General features: G+C 42.3%; 1 protein-coding gene and 1 long non-coding RNA gene across 3 annotated transcripts in view; both read right to left on the bottom strand.

Annotated features, from left to right (window-relative positions):
- The window catches only part of LOC149983543 (uncharacterized), a 246,593-nt gene that overhangs the window by 138,293 nt on the left and 86,178 nt on the right, over positions 1-22,122 (bottom strand). The window lies entirely within an intron of this gene.
- LOC110524248 (myocyte-specific enhancer factor 2B) lies at positions 932-20,737 on the bottom strand. Of its 2 annotated transcripts, none has more exons than XM_021603722.3 (9): positions 20,453-20,737; positions 8,529-8,620; positions 8,214-8,417; positions 7,767-7,901; positions 7,335-7,524; positions 6,521-6,666; positions 5,019-5,133; positions 4,828-4,936; positions 932-4,458 (listed from the first exon to the last, which is right to left on the bottom strand). In XM_021603722.3, the coding sequence occupies exons 2-9, from the start codon at positions 8,580-8,582 to the stop codon at positions 4,131-4,133; spliced, it is 1,281 nt and encodes a 426-aa protein (XP_021459397.2). In that variant the 5' UTR covers positions 8,583-8,620; positions 20,453-20,737; the 3' UTR covers positions 932-4,130. The 2 variants fall into 2 exon arrangements, with proteins under 2 accessions (XP_021459397.2, XP_021459396.2); XM_021603721.3 differs by having other exon boundaries at positions 7,737-7,901; positions 20,453-20,720.

Below are 22,122 nucleotides of genomic sequence, written 5' to 3'. Positions count from 1 at the left end.
AAACCAGTCAGTATCTGGTGGGACCACTATTTCCCTCATGCATCTCATTCGCATATAGTTGATCAGGCTGTTCAATGTCTGAAGTTGCTGGATATTGGAGGGAACTGGAACACGTGGTCGTACGCGTTGATCCAGAGGATCCCAAACATCCTCAACATGTCTGGTGAGAATGCATGCATGGAAGAACTGGGACATTTTCAGCTTCCAGTAATTGTTTAAAGATCCTTGCGACACGGGGCCGTGCATTATCATGCTGAAACATGAGGTGATGGCGGCGGATGAATGGCATGACAACGGGCCTCAGGATCTCGTCACATTAGCTTTGTGCATTCAAATTGCCATCGATAAAATGCAGTTGTGTTCGTTGTCCGTAGCTTATGCCTGCCCATACCATAACCCCACTGCCACCATGGGGCACTCTGTTCCCAACGTTGACATCAGCAAACCGCTTGCCCACACGACGTCATACACGCTGCCTGCCATCTGCCCCGTGCAGTTGAAACCGTGAAGAGCACACTTCTCCAGCATGCCAATGGCATTCTAAGGTGAGCATTTTCCCTTTGAAGTCAGTTAAGATGCCGAACTGCAGTCAGGTCAAGACCCTAGTGAGGACGACGAGTATAATCTAAAATGACGTTGGAGGCAGCAGAGAAATTAACATAAAATTCTCTGCCAACAGCCCTGCTGGACACTCCTGCAGTCAGCATGCCAATTGCACACTCCCTCAAAACTTGATACCCTCAAAACTTGATCTGTGGCATTGCGTTCCTATAATGGTCTTTTCTTGTCCCCCAGCACAAGGTGCACCTGTGTAATGATCAGCTTCGTGATATGCCACACCTGTCGTATGGATGGTTTACCTTGGCAAAGGAGAAATGCTCACGAACAGGGATGTAAACAAATTTGTGCACAACATTTCAGAGAAATAAGCTTTTTGTGTGTATGAGACATTTCTGGGATCTTTTATTTCAGTTCACGAAACATGGGACCAACACTTTACATGTTGTGTTTATATTTTTGTTCAGTGTAATTTGTGTCAATATGGACACATATGTACAAATTAATTTCATGTTGTCAACCATAACTTGAAGTGCTCTATGTGTATGTCTTCATTACACTAATGATGCAGTTTTATCTTAATACCATCACAGTCCACTGCTTGAACCTGTCATTTTTGTCAGATGAATTAACAACCACTAGTAATGGCTGATTCTGTCCTGCATTCTGTCTTGCCTCCAGAGTGAGTGTGAAATATGTTGCCCTCTTGTGGACAAAATAGTTAACTTCAATGTACACACAAACTCACAATGAGAAACAAAATGGATACAAGGACATTTTACATTATACAATTTTGCAGACTTTTTAAACACAAAATGGATAAATGAAACAATAACACACCAAAAATCCAGTGCATACTACACAAACATCATTAAAAAAGAATAATCAAAAACACAAACTCACACAAGCAATAAAAAGTGTCTTGTTTTTTTCATAGACAAAAGTTAACTTTTGATAGGTGTCTGATTCTCAACATACCTTATTCCCATTGCCCCACTGACAATTAATCAAATGTTTCCCTTTCCACAGCAGCAGGGCTGGATTACCAAACGGGCACACAGGGGTTGGGGGTCACCTGGAGGTCGGGTCCCCCCCCCCCTTTAAAAATGTAACATTTTCTCTTAGCCTCATGACAAAATGTAGAATTGTAATATAAGATTTAGTATTGGTCCTCATATCCTCAAAAGGTTTTTGCTCGGCCTCCGACCGCAAGGCACTACACAGGGTAGTGTGTACGGCCCAGTACATCACTGGGACCAAGCTTCCTGCCATCCAGGACCTCTATACCACGTGGTGCAGAGGAAGGCCCAAAGAATTGTCAAAGACTCCAGCCACCCTAGTCATAGACTGTTCCCTCTGCTACCGCATGGCAAGCGGTACCGGAGCGCCAAGTCTAGGTCCAAGTGGTACCGGAGCGCCAAGCCTAGGTCCAAGTGGCTCCTAAATAGCTTTTACCCCCAAGCCATAAGACTCCTGAACAGCTAATCCAATGGCTGCCCAGTCTATTTGCACTGCCCCCCCCCCTACCCCCCCCGAACGCTGCTGCTACTCTCTGTTATTATCTATGCATAGTCACTTTAATAACTCTACCTACATGCACATATTACCTCAATTACCTCGACACCGGGGTAACCATATTACCTCGACACCGGGGTAACTATATTACCTCGACACCGGGGTAACCATATTACCTCGACACCGGGGTAACTATATTACCTCGACACCGGGGTAACTATATTACCTCGACACCGGGGTAACTATATTACCTCAACACCGGGGTAACTATACTACCTCTATTACCTCGACACCGGGGTAACTATATTACCTCGACACCGGGGTAACCATATTACCTCGACACCGGGGTAACCATATTACCTCGACACCGGGGTAACTATATTACCTCGACACCGGGGTAACTATATTACCTCAACACCGGGGTAACTATACTACCTCTATTACCTCGACACCGGGGTAACTATATTACCTCGACACCGGGGTAACCATATTACCTCGACACCGGGGTAACTATATTACATCGACACCGGGGTAACTATATTACCTCGACACCGGGGTAACTATATTACCTCAACACCGGGGTAACTATACTACCTCTATTACCTCGACACCGGGGTAACTATATTACCTCGACACCGGGGTAACCATATTACCTCGACACCGGGGTAACCATATTACCTCGACACCGGGGTAACTATATTACCTCGACACCGGGGTAACTATATTACCTCAACACCGGGGTAACTATACTACCTCTATTACCTCGACACCGGGGTAACTATATTACCTCGACACCGGGGTAACCATATTACCTCGACACCGGGGTAACTATATTACATCGACACCGGGGTAACTATATTACCTCGACACCGGGGTAACCATATTACCTCGACACCGGGGTAACTATATTACATCGACACCGGGGTAACCGGTACCCCTGTATGTAGCTCCACTATTGTTATTTACTGCTGCTCTTTAATCATTTGTTATTCTTGTCTCTTACTTTTTTTTTTATCTCTTACTTAAAACTGCATTGTTGGTTAAGGGCTGGTAAGTAAGCATTTCACTGTAAGGTCTACTACACCATTTGATTTGATTTGATATAAAACTGCACATTTTTCCAATACAAAATATGTTGAAAAGCAGGGTAACTGGAGGTCGGTTCCCCAGTGACCCCAAATGCGGTAGTCCAGCCCTGAGCTTTTTAATTTATTTAAACAAAAAAAAAGCTAAACTTTATAAAATGGTTATACTGAATATGGACCTTTGATCTTAAATTGATGTCATAATTTTTCATAATTAAGGCCAGTGTCCAAAAATAAATAATTAAACTATGCAGGATATAGTGTAAAAACAAACAGCTTTGCTCAGTATTATTAAAAGCAACACTAAACCTTTGTAATGGAACCAATGATCAAAATCCCTGAGAGACTTAAAAATGCACAGATTTTCAATACAAAAATCCATAAGTGGAGATTACATTTTTGTTTTTCTGTGATCAATTCCTATCCAGCCCAACTTCCCACTCACTATCACGAGGCCATGCCCATTGAGACCATGATAGATGAATAGAACCTTGCTGCTCCCTAATCGGTCTCCTGTGAGCTGACCACTTCATTGATTTTGGGCTGAAGGATAAACTAAGCATTAAAGTTATATATATGTACATTAAATGGGGACCTGAATGTGAAGCATTAATCTGAAACACTGTGCTCTAAGTTACATGGCTAAATGACTGATGCTCTCACCCCTGCTCTGCTCTGTGCTGTAGCCCAAGCAGGAGGAGAGAACCACATTGATGTGTGGTTTGACACCCCTTTGAACCAACACGCAGACAAACCAACCAAACCCAACAACAACACACCCACGGTATCTCCTCACTGTATCAAAATCAGAGAGGCAGTGCCACATGTTCATTGCCTACAATGGAGAGTCCAGCCCAGCTCTAAGGGGGGTCTTTCTTTCCTCTGGGATGATGTGAACGAGTGAACCCATCACCTCTCTCTGTGTGTTGGAAACCATGTGGCAGGATTTTTGTGTGTGGTAGTCGCTGCCAGCTATCTCTGCCACCCATCGCTGATTTCTAATTGCCTCAGGGGCAGCCCTCCTTTCTCCTCTGCCCCGTGCTGAGCCGGGTAGGGAACACCTCCTTTGGGGAAATCCTCTCTCTCATTGGCTGGGTAGGGCTCCTGGGGGGTGTGATGAGCGGAATTGGAGGTGCTCATTGGAGAGTGCTGCCTCAAGTGGCGCACGGGCGGAGAGGTCGGGGAGCAGATGTGCTCCGGGGAGCAGCGCTCCGATTTGATGCTGAGGTTGAGGGAGGGGTGAGGAGGAGGGGTGGGGGTTGAGGACTGAGAAGGAAAAGAGCACCCTCCACTGGACATCCTGGTACACAGCAAGCGGACAGAGAAAAGAGAATAGTATATGCATGCATGATATAGTATGAAATGAATCCTCACTTGCTATTTTTCCTATAGAGGCCACTAGTGGACACACAACACTATCAGGTCCATCACTGTGTGCGAACACTGAGTAATTGAGTAAGGTGTATATGGGACGGCAGGTAGCCTAGTGGTTAAAGCGTCGGGCCAGTAACTGAAAGGTTGCTAGATTGAACCCCCGAGCTGACAAGGTAAAAATCTGTCGTTCTGCCCCTGAACAAGGCAGTTAACCCACTGTTCCTAAGCCATCATTGAAAATAAGAATTTGTTCTTAACTGACTTGCCTCGGTAAATAAAATATCAGTGGTCTTACGCTGGGCTGAGGTGAGGTACATGCTGCTCCTGTGGTTGTGCTGTCTGCCATGGGTTCACAGTCCCACGCTGTAGACTCACAGCATGGGAGAAACCTGGGTGACTGTAGTCTGGGAGGGAAGAGGAGAATTATTGTAAATCACTGACTAAGAAGCAGGTGAAGATTTAAGAGGAGCAGAGCTGCAGCCTTACCAGATGGTCCAGCAGAGGAGAGGCTGTAGCCCCCCAGACCATGAGTCAGCAGACCTGTCTTCCCCATTGCCAGCATGTGGTTCCCTGGGTGCATGCCCGGGTACAGTAGGCCTCTCTGAACATCACATGGAGAGAGAGATTTTTTCTTTGTCTTAGCAGGGAGTCCCATTGAGACTAATGTCTCTTTTACAAGGGAGCCCTGCAAATACACACTTTACAAATACCACATGATACAAATATACAAGATTACCACAAAAAAACACACTCAAGAAAAAAACAATCACATTCCTCAGCAAAGAGGTCCCCAATTAACAATTTGAACTGCCAAAGAGACTGAAGGGATCTCCAGGGTTAGCCATCCCTGAGACCGGGTATGGTAACTCATACGTCTTAAAGTTAGTAATGATGTTAGGTACGGGGGATGTTTTTGCAAGAGAGCTTTATAAATAAAAAGAGAGCAATAAATCGACCTCCACAACTTCAAAGAGGGCCGGCCTACTTTTTGTTAAAGAATGCGTTGATGTGTACTGAACTTGTCGCCCATAATAAAGCACAATGTGCTATGAAAAACTGCATCTAACGACTTTAATGTAGTGGCAGCTGCATTCATATAGATGATGTCGCTATAGTCTAAAACCGGTGGGAATGTTGACTGAATAATCTGCTTTCTGCTATTTAACGAGATGCATGACCTGTATCTATGGAAGAAGCCCATTTTAATTCTCAACTTCTTAACTAACACCTCAATATGCTTTTTAAAAGATAGCTTTTCATCAATCCAATTGTCCAGATATTTATAAGCGTGGACATGGTCAATGTGGGCACCATCCAAAGTAAATATGCTTAATATATTCATTAATTACTTTTAAAAAGCTATCTACAAAACAATACAGGCCATGTGAGTGTGGTTGGTCCTCTGATTGTCCTTTCGTAATGGCATCGTCATAACCCTGCTCTCCGATTAGTCCTTCATAAGGATATCGTCATAACCCTGCGCTCTGACTGATCCCTTCATAATGAGATCATCATAACCCTGTCCTCTGATTGGTCCTTCATAATTACATCATCATAATGACATTGTTATGACCCTGCTCTCTGATTGACACATCATAATGACATCGTCATAGCCCTGCTCTCTAATTGGGTACTTCATAATAACATTGTCCTAACCCTAATCTCTGATTGGTCCCTTTGTAATATCATCGTCATAACCATGCTCTCTGATTGGTTCATCATAATGACATCATCATAACCCTTCTCTCTTATCGGTCGATTCCTAATTACATCATCTTAAACCTGCTCTCTGATTGGTCCCATTGTAATAACATCCTCATAACTGCTCTCTGATTGGTCCCTTTATAATGACATTGTCATAACCCTGCTCTCTGATTGCTCCTTCATAATCACCATGAGTGGTAGTGGAACTATGTAGCCTGCAGTACTGCAGTACCTCATGCTAACCTTGCGTTATGACTGACAAGTAGGATTTAAGAGATCCTTACAGAACTGCTAAAGTTGGCGCGTGTGCCACCCATGCCTGGGTGGCTCTCTGTCCGCCGGTTCTCACTGCCCAGATTCAAAGGGGGAGGAGTCTTCATCTCCAAGGCCCGGCTCAGGTTGCCATGGGAGAACATAGAGTTGCCAATACCTGAACAGAGAGAACACAAATAGGAAGTGAGAACAAGATGTTTCACTCACCGACAGAACACTTAATCACTCTCTCTCTCAATCTCTCTCACTCGCTCTGCCTGTAAAAGTTCACTTCAGATTACTTCAGATTACCAAAACGTACATTATTAATGTCAACCTGATAACAAAAACATTTATTCACACATTAACTTAGTAAGCATAATACGTATTTTTACCATACATTTAGCTCTGATCTGTATTGATAAAAAGGGCATATTACAAGCATCGTACAGTAGTGTATAGTCTTTCAAAATGCTGATTTAATTGACTACAAAGCTTGGTTGCGATCACACACCACTGAGTGGCATCTCTACACATGTCTACTAATAACTATATGGTGTGAAGAGTGAGGGGTTGAGCTGAGCTGAGATGACCAGCAGGTGCAACACACTCACTGCTCAGAAACCACAGATCAGCCTCCAGACGCTGTTTCACTTGTGGGGACTGTTTCAGACAGCACACACACACACTCACTTCCTGTGTGCACAGCTGGCTGCACAGAACTGAGATGGACTTACACTCATGGACACTCATTCACGCCAGCCATTCTGTAGACAAATCATGTCAAGAATGGTACCTCTAACACTCTAGGAATGTTTGCAAAGAGGAACTAGGGGGCCAGGTCACCTGAGTGTGGGGACATGAAGGCAGCATGGCAGTGGGGCCCTGCAGGGCTGGCTGAGCCTGGTCTGGGGCCCAGGGGCTTGAAGGCCGGGGGTCTGTGGGAGCTCGGGCTGGGGTTGGAGGAGTTGGGGTATCCATTCTCACAGCCAGTAGACACCAGGAACTGGGCCTCTGGTGAGTGCAAGGAGGGGGCCTGAGGAGAAATATGAGAGAGTGTCTGTTTGAGTTAAGATTTGAAAGTTAGGTTTATTGCAGCTGCATTGCAGAGCTAAAGTGCTCACTGAGTCACATGAATGGTTTGACTGTTCAATGGAATCATTTTCTCAAATGTAGCCATTATTCACAGAATAAAATATAGCAATGAAACAACTTTAGTTAATGTACAGCCTTTGGCTCAGACAGCACCTGTCTGATAAGACCCGTGTGAGTACTAACGTAGTAGCGCTGGCGGGCCAGGGAGAGGTCCATGCCCTCGCTGTGTGGGCCATACTTCTCTGCTGCCACCTGCATGGGTTCCTCCGTGTCCAGCAGCTCTGTCCCGTCCAGGCCCAGGCCCTTCCTCCGCAGAGTCTACAGTAGCAGGACAGAGGAAAGAGCAGCACACAGACATTACCTCAAGGATACGACAGCACTATTTATACTATTGATTCTTGGGGATGTCCTAACAATACCGAAGTGGACTGTACCAACATAGTTTTTTCAATGCTTTGTGGGGGAGCCCAAGTAAGCATTTCATAAACGTATACATTCCAACGTCAAAGCACTCTCAACAGTGTGTCTTTATTGGGAATGAATGTAATTGTAACCTTGCATATAGTTATGCAACAGATTACTACACGTACAGGAGAACATGTTGAGTAATGTGTGGAGCTGTATTTATACCTCCAGTATGTCTGTGTTGGTCCTGCTCTCGTGAGGCTCGCTGTACTCTGTGTACTTGAGCAGGACCTTGTCCATGTCAGTGCTGGCGTACTGGAACAGACGGTTGGTGCTGTTGAAGATGATGAGGGCGATCTCACAGTCACACAGTACACTCAGCTCATACGCTTTCTTCATCAGGCCAAACTTACGCTTGGTGAATGTCACCTGGGAACAGAAATATATTGGTAGATGTATTATTTGGTCTGTGACTGTTTAACTATACCATGTCAAATGTAGTACTCAATCAAAAGTGATAGAATAATTAAGGAGTTGTACCTGTCGATTCCGCTGGTCTAGGATACGAGAGATTTGTATCTTCTTCCTTCCCATTGTGTTTACGGTCTGCGTGTCTGACAGATGGCTTAACACTGTGAAAATATATATATATATATATAAAAAAATCTAAACTCAGTCATTTGAACTCACCCCGTTTTCAGCACAGCATGTAAATGTCATCCTAGTAATGAAAACGTTTAATTACGTTAACTTTATTTCATCAGGATAGCCCATTGAGATATATAGTATTTTGTAAATCTCAAGGCAACATCAACAGCCAAACCTACACACAATCAACACAATCAAACCTAGCTAACTTTCAAAAAGCAAACCATATGGTTGAGCCCTCTGGCCACTTCATAAAGGGTTACGGGTAGGCCCATACACAGTGGTGCCACTCAACCGTATCCAAATAAGAGCACCAACCACCATACAGTATGGGTCTTAACCTTCAGACAATTCTGATGGGAAAATGGCATGTGTTTTGTTTAAGCGACCTAAGTCCCACCCTTCCCCCTTGTCATGGCAGCCTGTTTATTTATACTCTGATGAGGCGATGGGGGATAAAGTTAGAGCAGTCTGACACCCCTCAGTCTGGGTTAACCTGGGACCAGAGCTAGCAGGGTTACAAATATAAACCAGTCAGCTTGTAAGGTACAACAGGCCCTGGTGAAACCAGCGGAAGTTAAACAGTGTGTTTTCCAGAAGGGAGAGTTCTACACCACCCCCTCTTCTCCCATGTTCAGGTTCAGAAAAAAAGATGGTAGAGACATACGGGCAGGCCTGGTCATGTGGATGTAATAACTAAGGGCAGCCCACTGAGTGGTAGGGCTGAAAATGACAGTTGGGATTGAGATAGTGAAAATAAGTGAATGTTTGTACATGTCACGATCGTCGTAAGAAGCGGACCAAAATGCAGCGTGGTATGTGTTCATGATGTTTTAATTAAAGAAAGCACTGAACACTGAATACAAAACAATAAACGAATGTGAAGCTATAATAAGAACTGTGCGGACACAAGCAACTGACATAGACATAGACAATCACCCACAGAATATGGCTGCCTAAATATGGTTCCCAATTAGAGACAACGATAGACAGCTGCCTCTAATTGAGAACCAATCTAGGCAACCATAGACATAAAATTTACCTAGAACGGAAACAGCCCCATAAACATACAAAACCCCTAGACAAGACGAACACATACATCACCCATGTCACACCCTGACCTAACCAAAATTACAAGGAAAACAAAGAATACTAAGGTCAGGGTGTGACAGTACAGTGCATTCAGAAAGTATTCACACCCCTTGACTTTTTCCACATCTTGTTGTGTTACAAATTGATTTAATTGTAATTTTTGTCAACGATCTACACAAAATACATTACAAAACGTAATGTCGAACTGTAAGATAAATTTGAGCATTTGTAAAAAAAAAAATATATATATATATATATATATATATATATATATATATATATATACATACAGTTGAAGTCGGAAGTTTACATACACTCAATTTGTATTTGGTAGCATTGCCTTTAAATTGTTTAACTTGGGTCAAACGTATCGGGTAGCCTTCCACAAGCTTCCCACAATAAGTTGGGTGAATTATGGTCCATTCCTCCTGACAGAGCTGGTGTAACTGAGTCAGGTTTGTAGGCCTCCTTGCTCGCACACGTTTTTTCAGTTCTGCCCACAAATTTTCTATGGGGTTGAGGTCAGAGCTTTGTGATGGCCACTCCAATACCTTGACTTCGTTGTTCTTAAGCCCCTTTACCACAACTTTGGAAGTATGCTTGGGGTCATTGTCCATTTGGAAGACCCATTTGCAACCAAGCTTTAACTTCCTGACTGATGTCTTGAGATGTTGCTTCAATATATCCACATAATTTCCCGTCCTCATGATGCCATCTATTTTGTGAAGTGCACCAGTCCCTCCTGCAGCAAAGCACCCCCATGCTTCACAGTTGGGATGGTGTTCTTCGGCTTGCAAGCATCCCCCTTTTTCCTCCAAACATAACGATGGTCATTATGGCCAAACAGTTCTATTTTTGTTTCATCAGACCAGAGGACATTTCTCCAAAATGTACAATCTTTGTCCCCATGTGCAGTTGCAAATCGTAGTCTGACTTTTTTATACGGTTTTGGAGCAGTGACTTCTTCCTTGCATAGCGGCCTTCAGGTTATGTCGATATAGGACTCGTTTTACTGTGGATATAAATACTTTTGTACCTGTTTCCTCCAGCATCTTCACAAGGTCCTTTGCTATTGTTCTGGGATTGATTTGCACTTTTCCCACCAAAGTACGTTCATCTCTAGGAGACAGAACGCTTCTCCTTCCTGAGCGTTAGGACGGCTGCGTGGTCCCATGGTGTTTATACTTGCGTACTATTGTTTGTACAGATGATTGTGGTACCTTCAGGCATTTGGAAATTGCTCCCAAGGATGAACCAGACTTGTGGAAGTCTACAATTTTTTTTCTGAGGACTTGGCTGATTTCTTTTGATTTTCCCATGATGTTAAGCAAAGAGGCACTGAGTTTGAAGGTAGGCCTTGAAATACATGCACAGGTACACCTCCAATTGACTCAAAGTATGTAAATTAGCCTAATCAGAAGCTTCTAAAGCCATGATGTTCTTTTCTGGAATATTCCAAGCTGTTTAAAGGCACAATCAACTTAGTGTATGTAAACTTCTGATCCACTGGAATTGTGATACAGTGAATTATAAGTGAAATAATCTGTCTGTAAACAATTGTGGGAAAAATTACTTGTGTCATGCACAAAGTAGATGTCCTAACCAACTTGCCAAAACTATAGTTTGTTGACAAGAAATTTGTGGATGGTTGAAAAACAAGTTTTAATGACTCCAAACTAAGTGTATGTAAACTTCCGAATTCAACTGTATATATACATCTTAGAATCACATTTGGCAGCGATTACATCTGTGAATCTTTCTGGGTAAGTCTCTAAGACCATTACACACCTGGATTGCACAATATCTGCTATTATTTTTGTAATTCTTCAAGCTATGTCAAGTTGGTTGTTGATCTTTGCTAGACAGACATTTTCAAGTCTTGCCATAGATTTTTAAAGCAGATTTAAGTCAAAACTCTAGCTAGGCCACTCAGGAACATTCAGTGTTGTCTTGGTGAGCAACTCCAGTGTTAATTTGACATGTTGTTTTAGGTTATTGTTCTGCTGAAAGGGGAATTTGTCTCCCAGTGTCTGTTTGAAAGCAGACTGAATCAGGTTTTCCTATTGGATTTAGACTGTGCTGAGCTCTATTCTGTTTATTTTTATCCTGAAAAACTCCCTAGTCCTTGCCCAATAACAAGCACCCATAGCATGATGCAGCCACCACCATGCTTGAAAATATGAAGAGTGGTACTCAAAGATGTGTTTTGTTGGATTTGCCCCAAGCATAACACTTTGTATTCAGGACATAAAGATATTTTCTTTGCCACATGTTTTGTAGTTTTACTTTCGTGCCTTATTGCAAACAGGATGCATGCTTTGGAATATTTTGTATTCTGTACAAGCTTCCGTCTTTTCATTTAGGTTAAATCAAATCAAATTGTATTAGTCACATGCGCAGAATACAACAGGTGTAGACCTTACAGTGAAATAGTAACTTACGAACCCCTAACCGACAGTGCAGTTCCAAAAAAATATGGATAAGAAAAAGAGATACAGTAACAAGAAATTAAAGAGGAGCAGTAAAAAATAACAATATATACAGGGGGGTGCCGGTACAGAGTCAATGTGTGGGGGCACCGGTTAGTTGAGGTAGTATGTACATGTAAGTAGAGTTAATTAAAGTGACTATGCATAGATGACAAGAGAGTGGCAGTGGTGTGGAGAGGGGAGGTCGGGGGCAATGTGAATAGTCTGGTAAGCCATTTGACTAGATGTTCAGGAGACTTATGGCTTGGGGGTAGAAGCTGTTTAGAAGCCTCTTGGACCTAGACTTGGCGCTCCGGTACAGCTTGCCGTGTGGTAGTAGAGAGAACAGTCTATGACTAGGTGGCTGGAGTCCTTGACAATTTTCAGGGCCTTCCTCTGACACCGCCTGGTATAGAGGTCCTGGATGGCAGGAAGCTTGGCCCCCAGTGATGTACTAGGCCATACGCACTACCCTCTGTAGTGCCTTGCTGTCGGAGGCCGAGCAGTTGCCATATCAGGCAGTGATGCAACCAGTCAGGATGCTCTCGATGATACAGCTGTAGAACCTTTTGAGGATCTGAGGACCCATGCCAAATCTTTTCAGTCTCCTGAGGGGGAAAAGGTTTGTTGTGCCTGCTTCACGACTGTCATGGTTTGCTTGGACCATGTTAGTTTGTTGGTGATGTGAACACCAAGGAACTTGAAGCTCTCAACATGCTCCACTGCAGCCCTGTCGATGAGAATGGGGGCGTGCTTGGTCCTCTATTTCCTATAGTCCACAATCATCTCCTTTGTCTTGATCACGTTGAGGGAGAGGTTGTTGTCCTGGCACCACACAACCAGGTCTCTGACCTCCTCCCTATAGGCTGCCTCATTGTTGTCGGTGATCAGGCCTACCACTGTTGTATCATCGGCAAATTTAATGATGGTGTTGGAGTCGTGCCTGGCCATGCAGTCATGAGTGAACAGGGAGAACAGGAGGGGGCTGAGCACACACCCTTGAGGTGCCCCTGTGTGGAGGATCAGCGTGGCGGATGTGTTGTTACCTACCCTGACCAACTGGGGGCGGCCCGCCAGGAAGTCCAGGATCCAGTTGCAGAGGGAGGTGTTTAGTCCCAGGGTCCTTAGCTTTATGATGGGCACTATGGTGTTGTAACTACAATTGTGAAGTAACTACAATGTTATTGATCCATCCTCAGTTTTTCCTATCACAGCCATTAAACTCTGTAACTATTTCAAAATCACCATTGGCCTGTATATAATTGCGTTGTAAACACAGCAATATACAAGATCAGGAACGTCACATTTATAAATGACATTGAGCATAACAATGGTATCCACAATATATCAGAAAAAACTTTACACATCAGATAAGTACACTGTTGAGATTAGAAAGTTAGGTCTAGTACAACTCTCTGCGTCCCTGTCCTCAGCTGGCAGTAACTGACTGTACTGTACTGTCCCTACAGATGCAAAGCCCAGAGGAGTTTCCCTTCTCATGTTGGACACGTATGGCATCTATATTTAGAAGCCACATCCAAATGGTGAGTGAGCGGATATGGTGCCGGTGTTCCCACGACCCCCAGAGTGCCCGCTGCCCCCTCGCCCACGCTTGGCACACAGGCATTCAGGGCATTTCTGAGGAATCCACCTCTGTGCCCCCTATCATTACCTTATAAAGTATCCACTGGAGTCAGCCTCTAAGACAAGACACTTACACCTCAAACTGTAAAATAGAACAGAGTCAATCAATGTGTGGAAAAATATCCATCGTTGGTACTCCATTTTCGATTACTGAAACTTCTCTGAATAATACCGCTTTATTAAGACTGACAGAATTAGAAAGTGGACAAGTCTCCTAAATCTATAGTACAGCAAACTAGTAACAGATACTGGGGCAAAATAGTTGTAACTGCTCAGCTATTGGATTGCACAAACAAGAGGTCCACTAAGAACACACCAAATGACTGCACCAATTATGATTGCATCATTGTACTGAATAAAAAAAGACAATAGTTTTCTGCAACTGAGAGGAGAACTCTACATGACTAGCATGTACCGTTCTGCAGAAGAGAGCATCTCACCTCTCACCTCTGTAAATGAAGACAGTAGAGGGAAGTGGAAGATCTGAGCTACAGAGAGGCCAGAGAGATCTTTATCACATTGGGGTTTACAGAAAGTTCCTTTCTCTCAGAATTACACACCACACATCCGGGCAAATATAGCATTTACCTCCCCTCTAAACAGTGAGGACTTGGCCCTCTCACCGTTGTTTTGAGGGTTTCTCAAACCCCCAGCGACGAAGCCAGTAAACCTGCACACGCCTAATGTCAGCTAATTCTGGATAACGTAGTCCGTATGACAACCGCCACTTGAGGTCTCAAACAGGCTCATAAAAGTCAAGTTAGAGAGAAATGTACCTGAGTTTCACTCTCTTTAAAAACCATTGGAGTGTTGTTGAGAATGTACATTTGGGTGCCTTGGGGGGGTAGAGCAAATGTTACGGTTTTAATTTCCAATGATCTTGTTCACACACTATAGGATGGAATCCAATTACTTTTTGCCACTCAAGAGACCATGGTATTCAAGACCAGGAAAATGCCTGTGGTAATCTATTAGATGATATACTGTATACAGTAAGTGGAATAGAAAATACAATTTTGTGTCCTGTAATACTGCAATAATTGCACTCACACACAGTTGCCCCAGGGTCTCGAGCTCCTAGGGACAGAGTGCAGCTTCCTCTGACACCTTCCCAGAGGCCAGACAGTGGAAACGAGACCATACACACTAACAGAGCAGGCCTCTAGCACAGACAGGCCCTCTCTCCCAAAGACACCCTGGCTGTCCCCAGAGAAATTGCTGAGTGTCTCACTGGGACACCACAGGGCGAAGAACACCGACAACAAACAGTTTTGTCATTACCAGTCAACACTGTAGCACTACTTCATATGAGTGAGTGAAGGACTTGATACAGGGGTGTGGTACTTCTCACTAACACACTGGCTTTAATTATAGCAATACCGGTGAACGTTAAATGGGAACTTACTCATGAACATGGATCATTGCTGTATATGTACATGGCAATAACAACTGTGTCATTCCACATTCCATTAAATACATGAAATGGAAACTTGCTAATCTTCACCCCTTGCAGAAGGAGAAAGCATACATTTCCCCTTTAAGGCCAATAACAGTGAACAGAGAACCATACTCTTAGATGAACGCTACCATACAATATTAGCTGGGAAAATGCATAAAAGCAGAGTGTTTTCAGTATTAGTTGTTGATGCTCCAGTCATTTCAGTTCAATGGCAAGATGAGAAACCAGGCCCAAAATAGAAAGCAGGAATCATATTTGCATAACCCAATATATAAAGCCCCCGCAAACCTTGACATAAAATGCAAATTATTATTAAAAAGTTAACACTTCATTCATCGCTGAATTTATCACAGAATAAGGTTTGTGTATCAATTTGCAAGACTAATTTATGGTTAAGAAATCTATATTTCACCCCATGTTTATTTAAAACTCGAATGTGACACAGCATGGTCAGACAGTTTATGCGCTTTGTTATTTGCAATGACTCCCTGGCTGGACATTTGCAAAGCAGAGGTGAGGAAATATCTGGCTAATTTTAACAGGAGATAATTAAATTGCCTGTATATTTTGGATTGAGTCAGAATAGACACACACTATGGACAGGACAGCTGATCTTTCTGGAAGAGCTTTGGGATTTTTGTGAACCACAGAGACATGTCAAGACCATAGTGTCGTGTCTCAGCTTAGAGACAGAGAGAGACAGAGACAGAGAGAGACAGAGACAGAGAGAGACAGAGAGAGACAGAGACAGAGAGAGACAGAGACAGAGAGAGACAGAGAGCGACAGAGAGAGAGACAGAGACAGAGAGCGACAGAGAGCGACAGAGACAGAGACAGAGACAGAGAGAGAGAGAGACAAAGAGAGACAGAGACAGAGACAGAGAGAGAGAGAGACAAAGAGAGACAGAGACAGAGACAGAGACAGAGAGAGAGAGAGACAGAGACAGAGAGAGACAGGGAGAGACAGAAACAGAGAGCGACAGAGACAGAGAGAGACAGAGAGAGACAGAGAGAGAGAGACAGAGACAGAGACAGAGACAGAGACAGAGAGAGAGAGACAGAGAGAGACAGAGACAGAGAGAGACAGAGAGCGACAGAGAGAGAGACAGAGACAGAGAGAGACAAAGAGAGACAGAAAGAGACAGAGAGAGACAGAGAGAAAGAGAGACAGAGATGTAGTCATGACTGCACCAGGGGCAACAGGTTCAATACTGAGTGCCCAAGTTTAGTGGTTTTATTAAAAAACCAAAAGGTCAAAGATGCTCTCTTTCAGAAACAAACATATTGCTGTCCATGGAAAAGCAACTAGAGAACAAGAATAACAAACACAGATGTTGTCAAGTCATGCAAAGAATTTAAACCATTCAGTTCACGATTAACAAATATTTGTTGTAGGCATTGGAAATACTGTATTTCAGTGTTTTACTGGAAACGGTGGTAAATATTCTACTTTGAAAATATATTTTTTTTTATGTATCCTAACCATATAATTTGTGCCTTTCTGGTGGCTATGCTTTGCTCCAAGTTAAGATTTTTGCAGAGCTGAATGAAAGGATAAAAATGTAAGCATAAATAAAATGCATTTAAAACAGCCGCTGGACCAGATTCCACTTTACATATTTGCTCCACGGCAAATCTTTCCTTCATGATAGAAAATCCTGCGTCCCTATTGTGACAGTATAATGTACACCCTCTAAGCCACTGGCATCATCTAAAATGAATTTAGTCCATACAAATAGTGTTTCAATGTTCTCTAGTGTTTACAAAATTCTCCATAAAAATATGCATCATTTAAAAAGGAATTGGACATGCAATGGGAATTAACTACTGTACCTGTATATAGGCCTGAAGGACACACACAATACACCCCCCAAATGTACATTATTTATGCACCGTATAAAGGCTATTCAGTGCCTATCATAAGTATTCACCCCCTTGGATTTCTTCAAATGTTGGTGCGTAAGAAATTGGGTTTTAAATTAATTTCATTGTGATTTTTACTTGTCATTTATCTACACAAAATATTCCATAATGTCAAAGAGAAGATATATATATATTTAAAAAGAATACATTTAAAAAACAAAACTAGAATCTCTTGGTTATATAACTATTCACCCTCTTTGATATGGCAAGCCTAAATAAGTTCCTGGGTAAAGATTTGCTAAACAAATCACATATTAAGTGTGTCTCTGTGTTCAGTAATAGAGGTTAACAAGATTGTTTTATGACTACCCTATCTCTGAACCCCACACACACAAGTATATGTAAGGTCCCTCAGTCCAGTAGTACATTTCTAGCACAGATTCAATCACAAAACCAGGGAGCTTTTCAATGTCTTGAAAAGAAGGGCACCAATTGGTAGACACAACACATTTGGAAAGTATTCAGACCCCTTCCTTTTTTCCACATTTTGTTACGTTACAGCCTTGTTCTAAAAATGATTAATTTTATATTTTTCCTCATCAATCTACACAATACCCCATAATGACAAATCAAAATATGTTAATTTTTTATTGCTAATAAAAAAATAAAAAATAAATGATTTACATTAGTATTCAGAGTCTTTGCTATGAGACTAGAAATTGAGCTCAGGTGCATCCTGTTTCCATTGATCATCCTTGGGATGTTTCGACAACTTGATTGAAGTCCACTGTGGTAAATCAAATGATTGGACATGATTTGGAAAGGCACACACCTGTCTATATAAGGTCACACAGTTAACAGTGCACGTCAGAGCAAAAACCAAGCCATGAGGTTGAAGGAATTGTCTGTGGAGCTCTGAAACAGAATTGTGTCAAGGCACAAATCTGGGGAAGGGTACCAAAAAATGTCTGCAGCATTGAAGGTCCCAAATTGAGAAATTGGCAGAGAAGGGCCTTGGTCAGGGAGGTGACCAAGAACCTGATGGTCATTCTGAGAGAGCTCCAGAGATCCTCTGTGGAGATGGGAGAACCTTCCAGAAGGACATCCATTTCTGCAGCACTCCACCAATCAGGTCTTTATGGTAGAGTGGCCAGACAGAAGCCACTCCTCAGTAAAAGGCACATGACAGCCCGCTTGGAGTTTGCCCAAAGTCACCTAGAGAACTCTCAGACCATGAGAAACAAGATTCTCTGGTCTGACGAAACCAAGATTGAACTATTTGGCCTGAATGCCAAGCGTTACATCTGGATGAAACCTGGCACCATCCTTAAGGTGAAGCACAGGGGTGGCAGCGTCATGCTGTGGGGATGTTTTTCAGCGGCAGGGACTGGGAGACTAGTCAGGATTGAGGGAAAATGAACTGAGCAAAGTACACAGAGGTCCTTGATGAAAACCTGCTCCAGAGTACTCAGGACCTCAGACTGGGGGCGAAGGTTCACCTTCCAACAGGACAACGACCCTAAGCACACAGCCAAGATGTCACGACTTCTGCCGAGGTTGGCTCCCCTGCCTGTTCGGGCGGTGCTCGGCGGTCGTCGTCACCGGCCTACTAGCCGCCACCGATCCCTTTTCCGTTTTTTGTTTGTTTTGTCTTATTAGTTGCACCTGTGTCTAATTGTGTTTGCCTGATGGGCTTCCTTATTTAAGGCTAGTAAACCCGCCCTTGTTTTGTGAGGGATTGTTCTTGTGTTACGTGTTGTGTTGTTGGGTGTGTTCGTGCTCCGGACCTGGTACCCTGTGTTTTGGGTTGGTCCATATGTGTTTTGGGCATTGCTTTTGGTGCCATATTAAAGTGCACTTTTCCCTTTGGAACTCTCTGCTCTCTGCGCCTGATTCTTACCTCACACACCTAGTCCCGTGTGACACAAGACAATGCAGGAGTAGCTTCGGGACAAGTCTCTGAATGTCCTTGAGTGGCCCAGCCAGAACCTGGACTTGAACCCGATCGAACATCTCTGGAGAGACCTGAAAATAGCTGTGCAGCAATGCTCCTTATCCAACCTGACAAAGTTTGAGAGGATCTGCAGAGCAGAATGGGAGAAGGTGTCCCAAGGTGTCCCAAGCTTGTAGCGTCATACCCAAGAAGACTCAAGGCTGTAATCGCTGCCAAAGGTGCTTCAACAAAGTACTGAGTAAAAGGTCTGAATACTTATGTAAATGTGATATTTCAGTTTTTAATTTGTAATATATTTGCAAAAATGTCAAAACCTGTTTTTGCTTTGTCATTATGGAGTATTGTGTGTAGATTGACCAGGATTTATTTTATTTTATTTTAGAACAAGGCTGTAACGTAATAAAATGTGGAAAAATTCAAGAGGTCTGAATACTATCAGAATGCACTGTAGGTCTTTTTTTAATTTTTAAAGCAGACACTGAATATCCCTTTGAGAATGGTGAAGTAATTAACTAGGCTTTGGATGGTAAATCAATAGACCCAGTCACCACAAAGATATAAATGTCCTTCCTAACTGAGTTGCCAGAGTCATTACTATGATGTGTAGATGCATAAATGAGTTGAAAGTGTTGTGTCTTGATAGGTACACTTGTGGCATTATTGTTCCACTACTGTAAATATGTAAGAATCTCACCATCAATTTCCTTTCATCTTCAATTGTGACACAAATATGATCTGACTTAGGGATGACTCATAGTAGGATAGAGCCAAATAATGCAAATGTATTATTTGTCATGAAAGGGTAGGCTTACTTTTCCCACTACTTTCTCTATTGGATGATATCTCACGTTTCATCTGCCTGAACAATACAACTAACTTCTTGCTAACGTTAGAAACATCTTTGATTGATCCTATCTCTTTTGACCAAGAGGAACCCATCAATAAAAACAGGCCTCCCGATGATTGGCCCTTTGAATGTAGCCTATTTAGTGGAATACTGTGTCAAATATAGCATAACCAGGCACATGGCAGTCTTTAGTCAATTATACAACTGGGCAACAGCATGTGTCGTTGTTAAAAATACATAAGACTCCCAAATAATTACTGCATTTCTGATGCAAAAATACTCGGTTAATAGTCGTATTTATGTCCCAGAGTTACGCATTCCTAAGTATCTACTATAAATGAGTTACAGTAACAGTAATAGCATGTTACTAGCCTATGCCATCATTTACAGTTTTCACAGAATAGCACAGATCATTTTAAGGAAACTCTGAGTGGAGGATAAATGTATATTGTTTTGATAAGAAGAAAACAATGACCGCTCCCAGCTCACCTGTTCTTTGATATCTCTCCGGTGTCACGTTCTGCCCAGTTCTTAACTGTAGGTTACTCTGTGTTTGAGCCGGTATTGACGGATAAATATGACAGCAGTGTCTATTTTACAATTTTTTGGAATGTCTTAAAAAAATTCAAGAACTATTCGTTGTCGTTGAAATGAATACTTGGTGCCGTGGCTAGAAATGTCCACCTGATTCTAGATGATAATGATTCAGGAGCGCTCCTTTCAACCGCGCGTACATTTCCAGCAGCAACAGCTGGCTGCAGCCCATTTGTAAATGACCATATACCGCCCTTTCGGCTGTGCCCGTTGGCTCCGCCTCCCTGATGGCAATCATTTCAGTTGACGAGAGACTAGAAGGGCCGTTCAGTGAAGGCTGTCACAATTGACTACCCAAATACCAGTGGTGGGAAAAGTACCCAAATGTCATACTTGAGTAAAAGATACCTTCGTAGAAAATGACTCAAGTAAGTTACCCAGTAAAATACTACTTGAGTATAAGTCTAAAAGTATTTGGTTTTAAATATATTTGAGTATCAAAGTAAATCTAATTGCTAAAATATACTTAAGTGTCAAAGTAAAACTAAAAGTATAAGTCATTTCAAATTCCTTATATTAAGAAAACTAGATGGCACAATGTTCTTGTTTTTTAAATTTACGGATAGCTAGGGGCACTCTCCAAAATTCCGACATAATTTACAAATTTAGCGAGTCCGCCAGATGAGAGGCAGTAGGGATGACATGGGATGTTCTCTTGATAAATTGCGAGAAATTTTGACAATTTTCCTGTCCTGCTAAGCATTCAAAATGTAAACGAGTATTTTTGGATGTCAGGGAAAATGTATGGAGGGAAAAGTACATTATTTTCTTTTACGAATGTTGTGAAGTAAAAGTAAAAGTAGTCAAAAATATAAATAGTAAAGTACAGTTACCCCCAAAAACTACTTAAGTAATCCTTTGAAGTATTTTTTACTTAAGTACTTTACACCACTGCCAAATTGCATTTCAATGTGACATGCTTGCTTCTTAGTTTTTATGTTTTGTTAAATGTGATAGTTTCATTATACACATTACTGTACATGACATGACAAGACATTGATATTATGACATTATTAATACATTATTATTATTATTAATAATACATTATGACAAAGTATTAGCAGATTAAAATAGTCAATTATGAAATAATATTTCTATAACCTTATTTTAGGATTTCACTCACGTGTAAAAGGGCTTTATTTCGTTTTTCACTAGCTATTGAAGGACATACCAATAGATGCAATGACATGATGCCACATCTCTGCCAACAGTTTGGTGATGGAAGGGTGAGCTGCAGTTAGTTTCAGAGTGGGTAGCAAGGAATAAGTTAAACCTAAATATTTCTGAAACTTAAAGCATTGTATTCGGGACAAATCATTCACTAAACCCTAAACCTCAACTAAATATTGTAATAAATAATGTGGAAATTGAGCAAGTGGAGGTGACTAAACTGCTTGGAGTAACCCTGGATTGTAAACTGCCATGGTCAAAACATATTGATACAACAGTAGCTAAAATAAGGAGAAGTCTGTCCATAATAAAGCACCTGTCCATAATCTACCTTCTTAACAGCACTATCAACAAGGCAGGTCCTACAGGCCCTAGTTTTGTCGCACCTGGACTAC

Source organism: Oncorhynchus mykiss, chromosome 5 (assembly GCF_057628025.1).
Source record: "Oncorhynchus mykiss isolate SJ-2025 chromosome 5, ASM5762802v1, whole genome shotgun sequence".
Lineage (NCBI taxonomy): Eukaryota > Metazoa > Chordata > Actinopteri > Salmoniformes > Salmonidae > Oncorhynchus > Oncorhynchus mykiss.
Note: the sequence above shows the minus strand (reverse complement) of the source record. Positions and strands in the feature narration are given on the sequence as shown.

Bases quoted from the DNA above. Each gene is read 5' to 3' on its own strand.
- LOC110524248 (XM_021603721.3), bottom strand. From the start codon at position 8,582: ATGGGAAGGAAGAAGATACAAATCTCTCGTATCCTAGACCAGCGGAAT. The intron at 8,418-8,528 runs GTACAACTCCTT...TTCTGTTCCCAG, and splicing joins TAGACCAGCGGAATCGACAG to GTGACATTCACCAAGCGTAA. The intron at 6,667-7,334 runs GTGACCTGGCCC...CTCTCTGTTCAG, and splicing joins CTTCATGTCCCCACACTCAG to GTATTGGCAACTCTATGTTC.